This window comes from Telmatherina bonti, assembly GCF_933228915.1.
Source record: "Telmatherina bonti genome assembly, chromosome: 8".
In the NCBI taxonomy this organism is placed as follows: domain Eukaryota; kingdom Metazoa; phylum Chordata; class Actinopteri; order Atheriniformes; family Telmatherinidae; genus Telmatherina; species Telmatherina bonti.
The window spans coordinates 30,520,038-30,541,874 of NC_136626.1; the positions used below are offsets into that span (position 1 = coordinate 30,520,038).

The 21,837-nt window shown below is 44.0% G+C and overlaps 1 protein-coding gene across 1 annotated transcript; it reads right to left on the reverse strand.

Annotated features, from left to right (window-relative positions):
- Positions 1 to 92: 92 nt before the first annotated feature.
- Positions 93 to 8,186, reverse strand: cracd (capping protein inhibiting regulator of actin dynamics). Its single transcript, XM_079244488.1, has 8 exons — positions 8,106 to 8,186; positions 7,610 to 7,742; positions 7,366 to 7,521; positions 5,886 to 6,098; positions 3,329 to 5,765; positions 2,945 to 3,135; positions 2,687 to 2,849; positions 93 to 2,498 (listed from the first exon to the last, which is right to left on the reverse strand). Exons 2-8 carry the CDS (start codon positions 7,649 to 7,651, stop codon positions 2,338 to 2,340), a joined length of 3,363 nt encoding a protein of 1,120 aa, XP_079100614.1. The 5' UTR covers positions 7,652 to 7,742; positions 8,106 to 8,186; the 3' UTR covers positions 93 to 2,337.
- Between the last annotated feature and the right edge of the window lie 13,651 nt (positions 8,187 to 21,837).

Consider the following 21,837-nt stretch of genomic DNA (forward strand, 5'->3'; position numbering starts at 1 on the left):
GACATCAGTATTTAATTTACATTATTCATAACATTTTGAATCTCTTTAAGAACTTTTTTTCATGAATCTCTAAGTGGGACAAAAAAGTGCAAATAATATCAAACATTTTTCTTTTCTTTTTTTTTTTCTTTTTTTTTTTTTTTTGTTACATGGAACACTGCGTACACTACACTATTGTGCACGACCAAAGTTAGAAACAAAATGACAAAGTGACTCAGCCGTAGCGTCCAGTAGGTGAGCAAAGTCCCGGGAACACCTCTGACTTATGTACAGTACTTAGAGGTCATTGAGTGTGTGAGTGAGTGGCGGGAGACGAGAAAGGAGGCTGTTTCCACAAAGGAAATGCTCACATTTTGTAAGATCACATTTAAAAAGTGATGGCAAAAACCTACAGACACCAGTGTGTTACAGGAGGATGACTACAATATTCGTAGGGTTACAGGAAGCAGGTGTGTCTGTTTCCACGAGCAAAGCAAAGAATCCAGGAGGATGCAGAGGGTCTTGGCTACAGCCTGGAGAATGAGGCGGGGCTGGATATTGTCCAACCCCGCAGATGCGTATTAACCATAGACCGTATAAGAAAGATAGACGGAGCCTCTGGCGGTTAAAAGTGAAGCCTATGCGGAAGTGCATAAAACTGCAGTTCCCCCTTCATCCACTAGGGGCTCCAAAACAAAGCAAATCCCCATAGACTCCCATGTTAAAAAGACCAACTTCACAGCAGAAATAAACATGTTTACAGCCTGGTTCAAAAATCCATTTTCGGTTTAATAGGTCAGGTTTACCTTCATGATAACTGTGGGGGGAGAGAATTTTTTTCTAACTCGGCCATTTAATAGTAATTTAATCTCAAAGTTTGGCATATTTAGGGGCGTGTCCTTTTGATTGACAGGTACCAATGTCCCGCTTCAAGTAAGAAGAACGTAGAACGACCGCAGTTTTTAGCCGGTTAACAACGTGACTTAGCTTTAGCCCACTTACCTCCGTTAGCTGGTTAGCTCCTGTTATCTCCGGGTTAGCTCGGTTAGCTCTTAGCTACAGGCAGCTCAGAGTTCGCTCGATGTCAATCATCCGCTGTGACGCTCACAGCACCCCTGTCAGCTCCACCTCTTTGACATATATATTTCTATTTTCCGGGTGAGACGACGCGCATGCCCCTGCCAAGATGGCGATAGTAGGAACCACCCACTGAGCTTCAATTCAGCTCTTCAGAAACCTATGGGGGACGTCACGGAGGCTCCGTCCACCTCAATATACAGTCTAGGGGATAAACCCTAACTCTAACCACGCCCATTTGACATATAACCCTGCCCATTTGGATATCCAACCCCGCCCAATATCCAGCCACGCCCCATTCTCCAGGCTGCAGCTGGGGGTTATTGGGAGAATGAGGTCTGCATATGTTTTTTTTGTTTGTTTTGTTTTGTTTTTCTTCTTCAGTGCTGTGTTTAGGAGCACCTAGGATTTCTGATCATGACCAATTCTTACATACAGTAGCCTCTCGAACAGCTGTCACAGTCATCACGGACACAGTGAGAATTGTTACACAAGTTTTCAAACTTTCCTTTAAAAAAAAAAAAAAAGGTGTCTTTTTACATGACAAACAAGGCTCAGAAAAAAACATACAATATATCTTCTGTGCAGACAAATCTGTTTTCCATAAATAATACCAAGAAGAGCAAAGAAGAATGCCTGTAACACTTCCATCAGCTGTCCAGAAACACAGTCGCGCTGAGTTCTCGATTTGACTGATAGCCCTTAAAACACGATTCGGACAGATTCCCTCTGTTGATTCAACACTGCTGTGTTATGTCGGGTTGAGCAAATTTTATTAATTTACAACTATCCCTGTGATAGACTTTGCGACCTGTCCAGAGTGTACCATGCCTCGTGACCCTGAATAGGACGAAGCGGCATAGGGAAGGAATGAATGAACTATGGTGACACATTTTTCTCCATAGCAAAGAGAAGAAAAGGAGGTGTGGAGGTTACAGACTGTAACATTTAGCCATGGTTGTGATTGGCTGCTGAGGACTTTTCTTTAGGGGACATTTGCTTTGCATGTGTATACAATATATGCATGCTCGCGACAATTGTTTACATATATCTGTGCTGCAGTGTTGGGATACTTGTATGTGAAGCACACTTTAACATGTTGGTAGTAGCAGCCCGTGTATGAAGGTGTTATGTGGTGGTTTACTTGTTTCACAGTCAGGAGTTTTCATCTTGATGGCGTGGGGTTCGGGTGTTGGGGTAAGGAGTGACTCTCCAGGTGCTTCAGAGTCCATGGGCAGTGTAGCAGTCTCAATGCAGGCTGTGAAACTTGGGTTGAGGATGTTATTTGATGATCTGAGGACAGTCGCTCCAGGCTTTAGCCTTTCGTTTGGCCAGAGCCAGCCAGGCAGGCTCCGTGGACACCTGTGGAGAGTCGCTGGAGGGGAAGCGCTTTGACACGTCTTTGACGGAAGGTGGCGATGGTGTAGAGTCTGCGATTTCAACTGAAATGACAAAGAAAGATGGGATTTAAGCGTACATCTGTTTTTTTTTGCAATACAGATGCTTTTTTAGACCATTTTTTTTGGAAGGATGAACTTCCAGGAGGAACTTCCACTGATCAGGATTTTGGCATTTTTAAAATTCAAGAGAAAATTCATGCTAATGTATCTTTGCACGTGCAGGGTCCTACCAGTGACGGAGCTTGGTAAAGTGTTGGCCTTTTTCAGGTGTTCTCGACGATCGAATCGTCCTAGGAGGCTGTCTGGCCTCTTGAGCTCCTCTGGCGTCTGAGGTTTGGAAGAAGGACTGGTACTCCCACTCCCTTTGCTGTCTGTGGGACTCACCAGTGAAGCCTGCAAAACAGGTTTTGTGATCATTTCTAAGGGATGATAAAAGTATGTTAGGGGGATGATCAGACAGTAGGTAAGGAGGGATCTGGGTCACACACGCTGTCTCGCTCTCTGGCTTGCTTCTCTGCCAGTTTGGCTTCTCTTTGGCTTCGACGCTCCTCGCGGTTCTGCTGCTGCTCCCTGAAGCCTTTCTGCTTCTGCAGAGCCAGTGTGATCCATAAAGGTCCGGCCTCCTTCTCCTGGACCTTTGCACTGTCCAGTGAGTGTCTGCTCTGTAAGGATGGCTTGTCTGCAAGGTGAGGCACAGATTAGGAGTTACTTGATCTCAGAAGGAAACAGCGTAACTCAGTTTATGATGAACCGATTCAGTTCTTTTTAAACTAAAACACATAATGAGTTGTCAGTCAAACTGAAAGTATCCGTAGTCCATTTCCCATCTCGTTACATCCAAAGCCACCAACAACAAACTCCAAGACACTAACCTCTCTTGATGAGCTCGGTCTTTCGGTCGGTCTTCTCTCTCCAGGGGATGTTAATGGAGGGGAAGAATGATCGCTTCTCTTTTGGCTCATCTTCCCCTTGACCTTGGCCTTGGCTAGTCCGGTGCAACTGGGCCACTGCTGACGGCTCCTCGCTCCTCCCAGCCTGCTCCTGGCTTGGTGAGTCCACATCCCCCATCCTGTGGCTCATATCATCACAGGGGGATCTGGGGGCTACCTTAGGTAGCGGAGATGGAGGTGGTGTTGGGACTGCACTAGAAGGCTTGGGTGAGGTTGCTGGTCTTTTGTGGAAGGGTGGTTTGGAAAGCACTTTTTCCCCTTCCTGGTGCGGAGTTGGACTGGTGGATTTACCCTGCTTACCTCGGGTTATGGCGGGGGAGGCAGATGTGTGTAAGTACTTGCTAAGGGTTCCCTCTTTCTGAGGCGATGTGGGACTCATTTTTTCTGAGAAGACGGAAGAGGCATCGGAGTCGGGCTCGATGGGGGTTAGGGGTGAAGGGACGCCATCAAAGCTGTCCCCAGCACTGTAGCGTTTCTTCCTTTTCTCTGTTGACTGTTCGCTGTGAAAACGCAGAGAGTAGTTAGTCCTCCTCAGCTTTATGCCAAATGGAGAGGGTTTGTCATCGCTGTCCAGTCCCTGCTCATCTCCCTCCTCTTTGCTCTCATAAGTCTCTGTTTCGCTCTGAAGTCGGCTCTTTAACTCCAGCCCGTCGGGTCTCTCTCCAGGGCTCGGAACCAGGAATGAAGGGAGGTCTTTGGCAAACATACACTCATCCGATCCTCTTTCAGCGATTCGGACCGTTTTACTCGTCTTGTTCTGAGACTTCCTGACTGGAGCCGGGGAGGCTGCAGTGTAGCTGTCGGCCTGAGCAGCCTCCTCTCCTACTTCCTTTTCATCAGGACCAAATACCTCAGAGCTCCTGTTTGAATCACCGAACTTCTTCTTCGCAGGGGTGATGGAGAACTTTGCACTGGCAGACATGGTCTTTCTGAGGTTAGAATGAGCAAACGGAGACTGTTCGTCACCGCTGGGCTGAGGCGGATGCTTGTTAACAGGATCCGGGTACTCGTCATACTTTCCATCCTCTACTCCCTTGAATATCTTCGATCTTATGCTCGCCCATTCAGCCAGCACTGCCGCGCCGGACTGGTCTGTAGAGACCGCAGACTCGTTGAGGGACTTGGTTTTTCCTGATTTGCGGTCTGGCGAGGTCTTGCTCTTCACCGGTGGCGTGCCTTGGGCCTTTCTATCCTCTCCCAAACCCAGCAGGGATTTGCAAGCGGTGTCTTTGATCTGGTCTAAATTGACAGCTGTCCCACATAGCTGGGCACCTGTCACCAGGATGGCTGTGTGGGGGACATACGGAGATGTTGGCAGGTTGGGGGAGTCTGATCCGTCGGGGGAGGAAGCCATTGCTCCTTGTCTTTGATCGGCAACAGGGGCACTCTGGTGGGTCGGCGTAACAGGCGTCAGGTTGACTTTCTGGAAGAGAATCTGTTTCTCTCCAGAAGAGACTTTAAAAGAGAACGGCCTCTGTCTCTCCTCCATCTCCTTCCAGCGAAGCTCCTCAGCTCTCCTCTTCTTCTCTTGTGCCTCAAAGCTCCCGTCAGCCTCCTCTACCGACATCCTCCTCTTCTCTTCTTTCCTCATCCTCTCCTCTGCTTCCAGTTTCTTCTCCTCCATCTCCTGCATCCTCTGCTTCTCAGCTTCTCTTTTCTTCCTTTCGTCTTCTTCTTTCTTCCTCTTCTTCGCTGCTTCGAGCTCTTGCTGCCTCTTCGCCTCCTCCTCTCTCCTCCTCCTTTCTTCTTCCTCTTTCTTTCTCTGCTCCTCCAGTCGCCTCCTCTCTTCTTCCTCTCGCCGACGGCGCTCCTCTTCTTGTCGCGTCCTCCTTTCTGCTTCCAGCTTCTTCATCCTTTCCTCCTCCTCTTGCCTCCTTCGTTCCTCCTCTTCTCTGATCTTTCTTTCCTCCTCCTCCTCCCTTTTTCGTCTCTCAGCCTCCTCTCGCCGCCTCCTTTCTTCCTCCTCTCTGATCCTGCCTTCCTCCTCCTCCCTCCTCCTTCTCTCAGCCTCCTCCCGTCTCCTCCTTTCCTCCTCTTCTTCCCTCCTCCTCCTTTCTGCCTCCTCTCTCATCCTCTTCTCTTCATCTTCCTGCTGTTTTCTACGACACCTCTCCTCCTCCAATTCACGCAGCCTCAGCTCCTCGGCTCTCTTCGTTCTCTCCTCCTCCTCCCCTCGGAGCCTCTGCTCCTCCACCTCCCTCCTCCTTCTTGCTTCCTGTCTTTCTGCCTCATGGAGTTTCTGTTTCTTCAAGCCTTCTCTGGACTCATCAACAGATGCTCTGCGCTGCTCATCTGTGGAGATGCCTGCTGCCTCCAGGTCTTCTTGCACCACTCCAGGAATGGATACCTCCTGGAGGTCCTAGAAAATGTCGGAGTAGGATTAGTTTTTGTAATTATTTAATTCCAAACAGATGGTGAGAAATGTCACCAAATAAATGGGAACTCATCTGAGGAAACTCAAGGTTTACCCCCGACTCACCTGCGTGAACCGTCTGTGTTTGCGGGAAATCCTCTGGTTTTTAGGTTTAACAGAGAGCTTATGCTTGGCGGCGGCGTTGTCTAAGAGAGGAACAGACTGAGGGACGGCATCTAGGTTGATGGATTCTATCGTACCGGTCGGTGGAAGAACTCGTTTGGACCTCGGAGACTTCACTGGAGTGCTGTGCTGCCCGGATGCTTGAGCGCCTTGGACCTGGTGTTGTTACGCAGAAACAGAGCATGTATTTAGATCTGAAGACCATGAAATCTCACCATCAATAGTTTCATGGAACATTTTAGAGTAGACTACATATCAGCATCAGAAGTTTATGTTAATGAACTGGTGTCCCAGTTCAAAGAAATATCATTTCCAGTACAACCTGACCAGAGTGGTCAGACACAATAGAACAAAAACGCCAACAGGAGCTACAGACGCAGCGCAGCTACAGACGCAGCGCAGCTAGACGCAGTGCACCGTTTCTGCAGGTTGGAAAGAAAATATGAGGTAAACACGTGATTGAGTGGGGAAAAAAAAGAAGAGTCTCTACACTGCCCCACCAAGGGCAGTCCAGGTATCTGACAAAAACACCTTAATACCAATAAGCACATACTCAGACAGTCACAGCATGAGGAATACAGTCGGGAAAACAGGGTCTGTCAGCTCACCAGGCGCGTATGTCATCCTCTTTTTGCAGAAGTATGCACTTTGGGTAATAAAGGAATTGGGTAAAAATGTTTTTGCACAAACTAATAAAAAGGAAGTTTTAATGTATTATTTTTTTCAGCTGTAGCGTATAGAGGAGTCGTATACAGACACAACGGCCTTGCTCCTCCTCCTCACACTGGTCACCAGCTAGGCCACACACTTGCTTTGGGATAGATTCCAACAAGCATTTGCTGCAAGTCAGCCCAAGCTGATATCAGAAGTTTTCAACAGGGTTGAGGTCAGCACTGCAGTCAAGTTGTTCCATACTATCCACTCCCAGATTCAGGAGGTGCTGTCTGATGAGTGTTATCACCATGATGGATAGTTTGGTCCCAGACCGGGCAGTGATGGGGTTGCAACTGATGTCTCTCTATGCTGAGTTTGCTTCCAGTGTTTGTGTTTTTCCAGTGAGGGAGTTGCCGCCTCACACCAATGTCCCCCGCTCTGGATTCGTGGCTGAACATGACGTTTCTCCACATGTTTAGATCTCAGTGCACGTTGTTGACACCAGTACAAGCAGGCCTGGTGGCGAGGGGTTTTCATATCAGTCTGCTTGGCATTGGCACAACCAACATCCTCAGCTCTGCTGCTCATCCCATTAATGCATCAGTTTTCCAGATGCATTGTCAAGAAGCAGAAGCAGCAGATATTGCCTAAATTCTTTTTCCTGAATAAAACAAACTACCTTACCACCTCTATGAACTTTTTAAGAAGTAAAATAGTAGAAAGGATGTAACTACAACCCCACGGTCTTCAGAGGAACTTCATTTCTCACCTTCGGCTCTGTCTTTGGTGGCTCGGCCTCAACCTGGGCTAAAACCTTCAAAGGGCTCCGAGGAACTTCTTCTTCGTCTGAACTGCCCTCATCTCCTTCACTCTTCCGAAGTGAAGGAGGCCTCTGGCCAAACTTAATACCTTGTGCTATCTGCCTCTGTGTGTCCACAAAGAGAGAGAGAGAAAAGATCGCATCATATGCACACAGAACAGGGGTAGAAATGTTAAATCTCTACAAGGCTCACCTGCAGATTCCGAACCTTATCTGAAACGTTTTCCTGGGACATGCTGTGATCCAGTCCAGATTCCTTCACTGGCTCCTCAGGGATAAAGATGCTGTCGTGTGAGAGAGCTCGAGATCCTATGGGATTCAACTCCCTGTAGAAGTGTTTGCATGCCTGTAGTGAGTAATTTACTAAGACCAAGCAGCAGAGTCACTCCTCAAATCATTTTACGCAATGAAACTGACGACCTCTGTACGCGCCGGCAGTTTTATCACCACACCAGGGATCGTTGCATATACTATTTGCACAGTGTGTAACAGCTTTTACTTTTTTAACAACTGTGTATTTAAAGACTTTCAGGAAGTAAAACTAGATAGCCAGGCTTTAGCTCAGTTTACATAAAATAAAAAAACAAAAAAACAAAGCAAGGTTACATGAAACTGAAACCTGCAGCTGCAATAAATTCCCATAAAACAAGAAGAGGAAACATAATATTTTCAATTATCTAAGCACTAACCTCAGATTTTGATTAGACTCCTCATTGTCAGAAACAACTCCATTGCACACTTCCCCAGTGGAAAAACTGGTTTTTAGCTCTGTCCCATCAAAGCACCCTTTTGGCTCCCTTTTCTTCTTCTTCCCGAACAGTCGTCTGAAGGGCTGGAATTTGCCCTGTCGTCTTCTCTCTGCCAGCAAAAAAAAAAAGTTGGATAATAACCACAGCTACATGCAGTCAAATCATCAACCTTTATATCTCATCCTCGGACGAGATAACGAGCATGATGACGTGATTTTTTTTTTTTTTATGTGCAAGTTTGAGCAGATAATGAAATGTAGTAGATTTAAGTTAAAAGAAAATGAGGTAAAACAGCAGATGGAATGAGAAGGAAACCTTGGCTCTTTGGGTCATACTTACTCAATTTTCAAAGAAGTGTCAAAGACAAACGCTAAGGGAAAAAAAAAAAAGACCGTCCAAGTCCTGAATCTTTATCACGGCTAATCATAGATTTACAAATTTATCTGTCACCGAGTAATCTTTTCACCCGTGTCAAACTTAAAATAATAGACAAAATAGTCAACGCTTGCCATATCTAATCAAACCAGCCACGTGTATAAACACAGTGACTGCTGCTCATAAGAAAAAAAATAAAAAGAATCAACCTTGGACTTTCAGCTCATATTGTTTTACCTTACCATGCCTGGAAGTTATAAACACAGTGCGTACAAAAACATCACTCCGTACTCTCCACAGGATCCACAGGATCCACAGGATGGGATTTATTGACTTTGTGTTATTTAAAAATGCAAACAGATATCTTAGTTTCAACAAATAACACAGCCAGTTTCTCAGTGATTCCTCGGAATCTGCATGTCTGCCTGCCAACGCATGTACGACTGAGTGTTTTGCTTTTGTTTCTGCATTTGTAATGTGTGCGTCTGTGTGCTTGTGGAGGTCTGCTGGATGAACTGAGTGGGTGAGGTTACAGAGCTACACTACACCACTGTGCAGACAGGCATTCTCAGGGCTCGGCGGGTATCCCTTTCAGAGCTATAAGTAGAAACGGGTGTGAGATTTCACTCCACATGCAGCTCACTGAACTATAGGCATGATGGGAAAGGATGGAGTAAACTAATTTCTCCACTTACATCCTTTGACCCCGAGCTTTATTTTTCCACGGTAAAGAAAAAGAGACATTCCATTTGTATACTTACAGCCACTGAACCAGCTCCACCTAGGAGCTTGAGGCAGATAAGAAGAGGATAAAATAAAGAAAAAAATAGGAATTTTAGATACTGTAGTTGTGCTTGAGATGGGGGAAAGAAAGAAAAGGAAGCAGAGGAGAGGGTGAGGGAGGAAGAAGATTGGAGAAAGGGGCCATTAAGCTAATGGGAGTTCTGAGACACAAGAAGGGAAGAGGGGGAGCTGAGGAGCAGTGCCGAAAGGATATGAAGGAGAAACTTTTTCAAAGTCTCCTCTGGGGAAGAACAGATTCTCCTCCACAAGTTAAGCTGTTAAGTTGACCTCCGTCCAGCAGAGCACTGTGACGGCGCTAACCTGATGAACTGTCTGCTTTACATGTGTCGTTTGTGTACTTTGCTGACACTTTGCTTTTTGTTTCTTCCTGATGATTCTTGATCATTTTAAATATCTCGTACTTGCTTTGCATCTGTTGTATGAATCTCTGTTTATTTGCGCTCATTCTGCTACTCTGTCTGGTCATTCTTCATCTCATTTTCATTTATTCATGTCACTCTAAAATGTTTTCCAGTCTGGGCCCTCGGGTTCTACCTACAGGGAGAAGCTTGTTCAGTGATCACTCCCACGCAAAAATCCACTTAATCTTACCAGCCACTTTATTAGGTCCACCTTGCTTTTACCAGGTTGAAGCCCTTTTTTGCACTGTCTGAATTCTTCAACAAGGTGTTGGAAACACACAATTGGTCTGTAACGACATCATCACACGGTTGCTGCAGATTTGTCGGCTGAACAGCCGTGATGAGGATCTCCCTTTTCACCACATCCCAAAACTTTTATTGGATGTAGATCTGGTGAATGTGGAGGCCACCGGAGTACAGTGAACTCATCGTCATGTTGCAGAAAGAAGTTGGAAATGATGTGAGCTTTGTGACATGGTGCATCGTCCTGCTGGAAGTATCATCAGAAGATGCTACACTGTGCTCAGAAATGGATGGACATGGTCAGCAGCAATACTCAGACAGGCTGTTGCAGCTAAATAATGCTCCAAAGTGTGGCAACAAAATATCCACTACACCACTAAACCACCAGCAACCTGAGCTACTGATGCAAGACATGACGGATCCATTTTTTTCATTTTGTTTATGCTAAATGTTGAACCAGAGTGAAAATGTCTAAATGTCTCAATTTCCTGTTCTTCCTGCCATTTAATTGGCTGATAAGATATTTAACAAGTAATTAAACAGGTGGACCTAATATAGTCGCTTGTGAGTGTATTTAATCTTCACTAAATAATGTTACAAATAATAAAATATTATTTACTTTTCTCCATTTCGTTCTTTAAAACAACAAATTTGTGATTTGGAAAAGAAGTTTTTATTCCCTCTCTGTGACTAAATCTACTCCAGAGTTTTAGTGCTAGCACTCTGTTAGCTTAGCTTAGCAGCCTGGGAAAGGGAGAACAGCCCGACTGGATTTGTTGTGTGGCTAAAACGTACCGGTAAGGACAGAGAAAAAAAAAAAAAAAAGATTATCGTAATTTCTAATCAAAAATTATCTAATTTAATTAAGTCGAATCTAACTTGAGGCTGTACAGGAAGTTAAGTTGCAGTGAATCATAGAAATCAATGATAGGGGAGAATATGTGAATATATATGCAACGTGTAAGTAGCTTATTCTTTCCTACGGTCTCTTAAAACAATCAGTTTATAATTATATATAAGAAAGAGAAATGAAGTGTTTTATTATATTTGATGGGAATATTTAGTATGGACTCGCTAACTGAATAACAGACAAGTAGACAGAATTTTTAATATATGGACCAACTTGCAGCCATAGTACTTGGATATACTACAGAGTGCAAAAGGCAAAAGGTTTTTAACTTTTTTTTCTGTTTCTTTTGACTATTTAAACTGGTGGTTTGCCAAGTCTTCAATGGAACCTCCCTACTTTCAGCCTAAGTGCAGCCACTGGCATCAGGATGCAGCACTGATTCCCTGTAGCATGTTCTCCTAGCATCAGGGCCTTGCAGTGGCAAAGCCCATAATGCACCGCCACGGGCGTGCTCACACACTCATGCGTGAAACAAGCCAGGACACTTCTTCTGCAGAGTAGACGGCTCGGCGGCAGCACTCCACAGAGCTGCTGCCAATTTAATGGGAGGGTTAACTCTTGCTTCCCATGTATGATGAAAAACACTGCAAAGTTAAATGAAGTGCAAGAATTACAAGACTAATAGTGACTCTTTTTGCTCTGTTTTTGGTCTCTGCCACTTCTTGGAGGATATAATGCTACAAAATGCTGCGTTATTTTGGTAACTCATTTCCATCAAACTAACAGTCAGATGGAAATCTAATCTGTCTTTTATTGTAATTGTGCACAAATGCAGCCTCTCAAAGTGATTTTAATGAACAACTGTGCCTTTTTTTGTGCTGCCAATCCAATCTTTCTTTATGAAAATGGCCCTATGAGCTTGCAATGATCAAAGGAATGCAGGGAAACTGTGATCAAAGAAGTGAGAGATGTGGACACAGCACACCACAAGGAAAGGCTTCTGCAAACTCTCCACTATCAAGTCAAACCCATCACCACACCACGCAGCTCTTAAAGAGACAGTGAAAAATTAGCTCAGCTTTTAATCATTGTTGTGTTTTTTTGTTTTTTAGTTTTTTATCACTGTCTCTTCAAGATGTCTGTGAAAAAAAAAATCCTATTTACCTGGGCCTTTGGCTTCCGTTACCTCTAAAAGGATGCCATGCTTAGTTTCTGCGGTGTCTGTTGCCATGGTCACCGCACACCTTGGCTGTGGTGAGAGGAGAAGGAGGTGAGCGTGTGGATGCTGTTGTTTGATTTCATGTGTGTGTGTGTGTGTGGGGGGGGGGGGGGGGTAACAGGGACAAGCACAAGCTTTTAAGGGGAAAAAAAAGGAAGAGGCTGCAGGAGGAGAGCTGCAGCTTGACTTCCACATGTCCTTCTTATTTGGCTCTTCACCGCCTCTAGCATCATCATCATCAAAAAGGTTGGTTTAGTTCTTGGAGAATGGCTCTTAGAGAGTGAGTTCCTTCAAAGCCTGTGCTCTTTAAAGTAATATAAGCTGTGAGGCCATTCCTGTCTGTAAACAGTGATTTCATTTTAACTATATAATTGCAGCAAGCTAAACGTGAGGCTCAGATGAACAGATTGAGGGAAAAAAAGACGTTCTAGCATCTAGTCTAAAAATAAAATATGAACAGCAGGATGATTCTTTGCAATGTTTCATAATACATAGAGATGAACACACAACTCATAAAAGCTGCTACTTATTAGCTTTAATAGTCAGGAGCAAACCACCGATGGCCTCCTGAACTCTGAAACCCTCACAGCCTCCAGCCAGCACCTGTCTGCAGCACGTTGTTCGAGCCAGAGGTTTTCTGATGTGCATTGTGTGTGAAACCACAAGCGCCTGCGTTTCTCTGCACCCAGAGAGTGTATGAAGCAACGCTGAGAGAGCCAGAGAGAAGCCCACTGTCTCCAGTGGGATCAGCATGCTGTGGGCTTCCTTCCTGAGGGTGACAGAATCGGACAGACTCCCAGAAATGTCTCTTCTCTGCCCCCCCCCCCCCCCCCCCCCCCAAAAAAAGGCTCTTTGTCCAGTCTGACTCAATCCAGAGCAGAACAAGGAGCAAACAAGCATGTTTGGCAGCAGAAGTGTGTGAAGACAGACACTGTGTGAGACTGTGTCTGCTGGCGTAAAGACATATTCTGTTCATTTTTCTCTTTATTGTCTGCCAGTCCAAATGTCAAGCTGTGTGCTGGGAGGTTTTTGCACGAATGTGAGTTTGGTGTGACTGCTGTGGAGGACAGATAGAGATGGGATGAGAGGAAGCACGAGGAGCAGCCGTGTGCTCTACGCAAAGCAGGAAGATGTCTTTGAGAAGGATAAAGCTGCATCGTTGCATGGCGGTGGCAACACACGATGCTGCATCTCAGAGCTTTCCACCGACCCGGGACAGCTCAAGATCCTCTCTGCCACGCAACCTGCCAGGAGTCCGGACGGCGTGGCTTTGTGTTGTAGCGGCTAAGTGTCATAACCTTACAGCACAAATAGCTTTGCTGACAAAGCAGACAGACAAGACGTGGTGGAGCCATCTTTAACGGTTTACCTATTTGAGCAGCGCGGCTCGAGATGGCTGAGCACCACTGCAGTAAAACCTTAGGGAACATCGATCTGCCCTTTATCACAAAAGCTCGTTTTACCCAGATGAATGTGGCTGCTGCCTCCGACGTGGCTTTGGGAGAAAACGGTGAAAATAAATACAAAACAGAGACAAAACACCAGGCTTGGATTTGTTAGGCCTTTCAACATTAGGTGCATTGAGGATGAGGAATCTAAGAATGGTAATGGGGTGGAGGATGAGCAAACACTTCCACATGAAAGAAACAGGATGAACCTATCCTGCAAAACATACATCTTCACCTTCACAGTTATAATCTCTGGATTTAAAGCTCTAAATCCCTTTCGCACCATCCTCTCTGTCCCAGTATCTGTAGTTTGAGCTGCCTCAGGTTTCCATAGCAACATGCCATGCAGGAGCCAGGACCAAAGAAGTCGGATGCAACACAGATTTAACACATAGGGGGAAAAAAAAAAAATCTCATCATTAAAAACAGGCAAAAAATAGTTTGCTTGTCACGCTGCTGAATGTGTGCAAACTCTACTCCCATCTCCTGATGTGGGTAACTCAGCAGCAGCTGCAGATCACGAGCACAGAGACAATGAGGGAGTGTCTGAGAGCACTTGACATTTAGATAAGTGTGGGGTAAGAGTAAATATGGGAAATAAATATAAGAGGTTTGCTGTGATTAATCACCATCTGCTCTTTGTGCGGCACCAATGGTGCAAATAAACTGCGAGCAAAGCAAGTCGAGTCGTGGATGCGTCGATTTTTCTCAGTAACTTTTTCGATGCAGTCGTGAAAAGAGAGTAGTTTCCTGTTTTAACATGAAGGTTTTATCTGTAAATATAAAACCAAACATCACAAGAAGTGTGATGCTTGATCTGGGGCAGCAGACGGTACACTGTTGTGTTGGTTATGTATTTTATTTATCTTTATTTTTATCTTTTTATTTTGTGTTTTATTTAACGAATGAGGCATCAACTGAAATGGCACTTTAAATTTCCTTGTACTTGTTGCAATGACAATAAAGTTTATTCTATTCTGTTCTATTCTTATCAGGTCTTACATCAGGTCTGCCATACTAAGCTGCATCAGTGTTTATTTTACAAAAACAAAGCCAAAATGCAGAATCAGCTTGTGAAAAACTAACTACAACCTGGGATTCAGCAGCTCGAACTTCAGCTGGAACGACGTGGACTTCAGGGGAAGCTGAAGAGATCAGTTTTAAACGATCAGTCTCACGTCATCATGGAGGATTTGTGGCTCACACGCTGCTTTACAGCACCGTCTACAGCAGCTCGAGAGTTTAATCAGACTGAGGTCTGAACTTTGGATCATTACAAGATATTTTTTTCAGTTATTCTGATGGATGTGATGTTTGAGATAAGTGCTGCATGACCAAATTTGAGCCAAGTTTGACCTCACATTGGTCGAGAATAATGGAGTTTATGGCTGACTCATTGGCTGCAGGGTATTCAGTTCCTGTGCCAGAAACAAGCCCTGACCATCATCCTCCTACTGCTGTGCTTTACAGCTAGAAGGAAGAGTTTGCACTCTATTCCATGCTGTGTGGAAATGCATCTTTACTTTGGTCTCGTCTGTCTGAAAGACAGACTTCTTGCAATCTTGCATTTTATTTAAGACACAAATGTGTAAACAGAAGCTATGTTGCCATGTTTTTTTTTAGGCAATTTCCCCTGCCAAACGCATCACACTGCTCAAGTCTTTTTCTAATGTTGTCATCCATCCAATGAAGGGTCGCAGGGCCACACAGAGACAAACAACCACTCACGCCTATGGCATGCAAACTCCACCCAGAAAGGCCACCGTCCAAGCCTCGGCCCAGCATCCTTCTCGCTGTGAGGCCATAGTGCTAACCCCGTGCCACCATGCAGCCCTAATCTTCTTGTCATGAACTTTAATGTTTAACATGCTGCTTGAGGCCTGTAGAGTCTGATATGTAGCTTTTGGGATTTTTACAGTTTAACAGAAATGCATGGTATGTATGAACTTGAGCTGAACTTGCTGAAACATCCTTTCCTGAGAAGATTGGCAGATTGAATGTTTCCCATTTGTGAATAATCATTTTCATTGTAGACATGATATAATATGTCGCAATGTTGTTCAGCCAATCTCCTGTTTTTAACCTAATATTAGAAGATGTTTTGCTGTCCTTCTCTCCTGACGCACAAGACTTTAGAGTTTAAAGAGGTCTTTTTTTACATGACAGTTTGACACACAACAGTATTGTAAAGTAGACTTTGTGTGGTAGGTTTAATAGTGTCTATGTATGTGTGTAGTGTGCATAACCTGCTGTGGATGACAGTAAAGCTGGTAATATACTTTAAATTCATCAGAAGGTGTGAACATAACTGTGCAGATGTCCAGTGCCCTTTCATTTGTTGTCACTTTGCTACAAAGGCACCAACTGTGCTTGAAAGTTTGAAATGAATTATTCTTTTAAAGAAAATAAAAATCAAAGACTTTAAATTTAAAGACTTTAAATTTAAAGGAATTTGAGGAAAAAAAAGCCAACATCTTCTTGAGGATGCCAACCCACACATGTAAGGAACACAGTGTAGACGCCACAGAGAAGTTGTTCATCTGTGCCATCCTCAACAATCAGTTTAGACGTTCACAAGAAGAATAAATGAAATATGAGAGTCATAGACGCACGGCTCCTTGCTTTCAGCAGGACTCTCATTCTTGCAACTTGAAATTTACATTGAAAAAATTGGACATCACTTGAGTCATTTTCACATTATTTATCGCTGTGCTTTTCCAGAAAGCATTTTCACACCCATTTGCAAACAGAAACCGATCAGATTAGTGCCACAAACTGATCAGCTGATTTCCAGGCAGTAAACGTGCTCCACTGTCTTTACTTTCAGCTAATCTCAGCTACTTTTGCGTACAAGTCATACAGCTGTCTATAGCAGCAAACCAGAGGATGAGAACGTTGAGTTAAGGAGTTAGATTGAAATTTATTGTTCGTGCACTTCACTTAGAACTGAGGCAGAGTGTTTTAAGAAGCGGTAAATGCTGCTTGAGGGCATCTGCTGAACAGCTTGTGCAGTGGAGTGAGCAGCTCTGTGATGGGGGAAAAAATGCAGGGGCTGCTATATGTCTACAGCTCTCCGTTTTCATTTAGCTTTTTATTTTTCAGTCATTTCTCTGAGTTGTGTTTTTTCTAGGAAAATGTGCACTTTTGTCGGCATGTTAAAGTACAAGCGATGTTGTAAAGCTTCATTCAGAGACCACATCTAAACCTAAAGCACAAGAAGTAAGAACATTTGTGTTTGGTTGATTATTTCTATGTTACAAAGCTTTTTTTCTGCACAATAAGTTGACTTTTTAAATCTGATTTTTATTTGACCGTTTTAATTTTATTGCTTTTATTTTTTATTGCTTTTAGCTGACTGTATTTTTATAATTGTCCTTGTCTATGTTATTTATTCTGTTTTTAGTTTTTTTACCCCTCACAATGTATACCTTCTTGGTATTCAATCATATATTGCTGAAAAGTCTATTTAATTTTTAAATGGAGCCGCATTTGTAAGACAAATGTATTTGTGGGATCAGTTAAAAACATGCCTTGTGTTTTCTACCAGTGCTTAACAGATTATTGTGCTGCTGTGACTTACTTTCACCATTAGGTCCATTTGTACTGGTGTTTGCAACATGTGCACTAGAACCTGGACATCTGGACAAATGTTATGTTCATCATAAGTCCAAATTCTGCCAACAGCAGCTGGATTGTAGCACCAAAGTGTGAAGGAGACGTGCAGATTCCTGCACCAACAGAGTAAAAGCTCACCAGAAAAACAATGCTTGTCATCATTGGAGGCAAGATCAATGCTGACAGATGTAGAGATGAGCATTCATTCATTCATTTTCTGAACCGCTTATTCCAATTCAGGGTCGCGGGGAAGCTGGAGCCTATCCCAGCTGGCTTTGGGCGACAGGCAGGGTACACCCTGGACAGCTCGCCAGTCCATCGCAGGGCTAGAGATGAGCAACCAGCAGCAATCCCATATCTCTACAGCCTGGGCAAGTTTTCATGAGCACAACCCACGACCCTGCTGCTCATTCCACAAACGCATTTTCCTTACATATGTGCTCCACTTAAAAGGTAAATAAACTAGCTTTCCAACCGTGTTTGTTGTCAGAAAGTATTGTTATAACAAATAATCAACCAAACACAAACTTCTTACTCTTTATGCTATGTTTGTGTTAGCAGCTGTGCATGGTAAAGCACGCCAACATCGCCTACTCTGTAACGATCTACCTGCTACAGCTGAAATACCTTGTCAGAGGTGCAAGAAAATGCATTTCATTCCATCAAATCAGATGTAAAAACAACTGAGATGTTTTCATTTGCCCACTCTACATGTCCAAAAGGATGAATGAAGCGAAACAATGGGTCTGAGTCTCACATGCAACATGTATCACATGACCATGGTTATATTTTCCACATCAGCTTAGAGCTAATGCTCAGGTGTCCAAGCAAACAACAAAAAGGTCCTCTTCACCTTGCCTGAGCCTGGAACAAACATTGCGAGCTGCAGGCGAAGTAGCTTAATAAATATTCTGGAGTTCAGTCGTTTTGACGAACTTGTCGACACCATCTTATACAACATGAGCTGCTGACAACAGGTTTTGTACACAGAGAAGAAGAAAACGTCACCAAATTCCTAAATGTAACCAACAGTTAATGTCAAGCTACAAACTAATAAACCTGATGTTGCGAATAAAAATTCTTTCTTACCGTCCTACAGTCGCTCTGTGTGCAAGGCTATCAGTGAGTGTGTGGCCGTTCCACCTGCCTGCTGTCACTAAGGATCTAGGGCATTACCTGGAGTCAGGTGTCAGATGCAGTAAGTACTTGGTTGTGTGTGCATGTGTGTGTGTGTGTGTTTAGACGTACAGGAAGACAGCTTAACAAACATTTCTATGTATTCTCATATGAAGGGAAATTTGATTTGTACATGTGGAATGAAATGTCCCATCAGTGTGGGCTCATGTGTGTTGGAGAGGAGCACATGTCCTCTGTGTTGGAGGAGAGGAGGTAGTGCTGAGCAAAGAGATGGGCGTTCTCCTGTGTCTGTCAGTGCTGCTGTGCTGAGGAGGCACAAAGTGACACTTTGTTTTCCCCGCCAGATATCCAGCGCAGGAGAACAGAGTGGCATTCATCATTTTGACTGGCTGCTGCACACAAAGGTTTACATTGTGCGTTAACAGCAACATACACGTGCGATCATCGGGGTTTGAAATGCAACGAACCGCAGCTGCTTTAACGCATCTGGCCACAAATGTTTGCTACAGTCAGGTGTGTGAAGCTCGCAGCCTTCAGAGCTGCCTTCTAGCTGCACACAAGCTGGTATTCTTCTGGTAGTCTGGTATTTTTGTTTTTTCAAAGCAAATATTATTTACATTCACTTCTAATGGAGGAATAACAGCTCATTCGACTCAAGTAACCTCATTATGTGGCGACCAAATGAGATCCTCATTTTCTGGTTGGATTTTTTATCAGATGTGGAATCATAATGGCCGTAAGCATCAGCATAGTCTTACTGTCCACCCTCCCCACCCCGCTTCCAGTTTTGGCAGGCTCACACTGCAGTCTCACAGGGATATGATAATGATGGGGCTTTACCACCCTGGCTGCTGCCTATATTACAGCAGCACAACACATCAAAGACAGACGGCTCTCTGACTGACAATGTGCAGGAACACAAACCCGTAGTAAAGCAGGGAAAACATGTCAGGCAAAACAGACAGAGACTATTCACGATTCCAGTTTTTTTTTTGTGTCAAAAGGGGGTCAAATGGCTTCAGCTATGATAAGCGATACCCTGGAATTCACTGCACCTGACAGGTGGTGAACGAGTCATTCAGAATTCTCATTGAAATTAGGACAAATATCTGAATATGTGATCTTTTTAACACAAACACACACAAAAGCTTCAAAATGGAAAGGTGTTAATGTACATGTTGATGATTCAAAGGCAGGTGAATCACAGGGACAAACTGCATAAACATAAAATTTACATATCTACCTGTATGTGTAGATATGCATGAAGAGAATCCATTTCATCACCTGGATATTCCTGACCTACATTGCACATCAGTAAAATAACGCAAAGAGCAGCTTGAGCAGAATACACACTTTAAAGTGCATGATATGTGGAAAGAAAATGTGCAAGCTTTTATCAGCAGAAGCCACATTCCTGTGGAGTTGGTGAATAGTTGCGTCATATGGGACTGAATAATTGGGACAGCTTTCAAAAGAAATTATATAGTAGACTTTAATCGCATTTTAAAAATATTATTTATGTTTTTCTTATTATTTTTACATTTTTCTATTTAAAGATTCTACTGAATATTTATGTTATTTCCTGGCCGTTAAATGAGATATTTACCAGAAGGCTGCAGTTAGCAGTGAGGTTGCCTATACAAATTGATTATGATCAAATCAATGCACAGCACACATGAAACACAAATTGTAATTTTTGCAACATAAGATTGAATTACAAGCACCTCATTGTACGGATCAAATACCAATAATCAATTGTTTATTTGCATTGTAAAAATGCTGGAACAGACTGGTTTTATTACTGCACTATAATGAAACAAACAATGGGCAGCAGTTTCATGATAGGAAATCTGAAGCTGAAGCTTGAAAGTAACTTTTCAACCAGTATGTTGCAAAATAACATTTTTAATTCAAACCAGACACACATGTAATGCTATGTGCAGCTAATTAGTGACTGCTCGTCTTTTGATACAGAAACCAACAGCAGACAGTCAGATGGGTCTTGTTTGTCTTTCCAGTCATTAAAAATCCAAAATCCACAGTTACACTTTCATCTGAGGTCATTGGATGGTGAAAAAGATGCACATGTGGCATTGACAAAGCTCTCCAGAAGCACCTTGAAGCCAGCATTTTTATGCTGACAACATTATAGTTGTCACATCAGAGCATCTGAGACTCCAAACCATCAGTCTGGTTGAAAGCGGTGGATTATATCCCATCCCAAGGTGATAGATCTCTCCTTCCAGCAAAGCACATACCTGAATGGCGCCAGAGAACCACCAGTTAGGCCTACACACTACATCTGCCTGTCAGTCAGGTAATAAAAAGCACCAGTTTACTCAACATCAGCAGCATAAGAAGAAGAAAAAAAAACAAAACACTTCCAGCCAGTTAATTCATCCCTGTCAGACAACCCATCTATTCGCCCTGTCTGAGTCTCAGCAACGCAATGGAAGCAGCAAATGCAAGTATTGATTTCAGAGCCTTTAAATGATGCGTGGAAAACAAATGGATAATTTTTTTTTCTTTTTTTTTTTGCGCACATGTAGGCCCGCACCATATGGCCTGCACATGCTTTCAAGCTGACTCAAACACCCTGACATTTCTGTATTCTGTGTGGAGGAACACAAAGTCAACATGGACCCTAAAGATACCAATCAATACGGAACCTTTAGTGGCAGATGAGCGCATGATGTCGCGCGGGGATTACATCCTAATAATTACAGTCTGACAGGCGCGCGGAGAACAAAGAATCCGGCCTCTGGTTTGTTTTTTGTTTTTTTCCCTACATATTGTCACAGATGACACCCAAATCTCCCTTTATTTGGAGGATTTTGAGGAGAAACGTTTGTCCCAACTGGGTCTGTTGACGCGGCGTTTGCGCATTTCACGTCGGATCAAATTGCAAGTCTCAGCCCATTAACAGCGCCCATACACACACACACACACACACACACACACACACACACACACACACACACACATGTGGGATGGATGGAGCAGAAGATCTCAGCAGGTTGGTAGTAAATGAGAGGTGGGCTACAGTGACAAGGTCACCGGCGTCGTGGAAGTGGGAGGAAAAAAGAAAGAAGCATGAAGCAGAAACAACATGGAGATAAAGGAGAGAAAATCCCACCGGGTTTTGTTGGAAGACGCGGTTCCTCCCGTCGGATCAGAGTTGAGGTAAACCCTGCCACGGCGGCTCCGAACCCTTTTGTGTTGCTGATGCTGCGGGTGCACGACGGCGGAGACGCACGCACGCACGCACCCGCCTCCCGCGCAGCTGCACGCGTGATGGAGATGGAGATGGAGAAGGGAGGAGGGTGTGGCAGAGTACAGTGCGGACTGTCACCATGCCAGCACGTTACTGATGGTTAACGTAAGCGCGTGCATATCAGGAGGTCTGCTCATTTACAAAAAAAAAAAAAAAAAAATAGAGAAAAAGAAATGAATGGAAACGTTGCGGCCACCTCAACAAAAACACAAACACGCGCATGCCCACGCACGCACACACTGATGCATTGTGTCTGGATTTGATATTATGACCTCATAATTATCACAAAGCTACATGTCAGCCAGT

Bases quoted from the DNA above. Each gene is read 5' to 3' on its own strand.
- cracd (XM_079244488.1), bottom strand. From the start codon at position 7,651: ATGTCCCAGGAAAACGTTTCAGATAAGGTTCGGAATCTGCAG. The intron at 3,136-3,328 runs GTTAGTGTCTTG...CTCACCTTGCAG, and splicing joins GACCGAGCTCATCAAGAGAG to ACAAGCCATCCTTACAGAGC. The intron at 2,499-2,686 runs GTAGGACCCTGC...TTGTCATTTCAG, and splicing joins TTTACCAAGCTCCGTCACTG to TTGAAATCGCAGACTCTACA.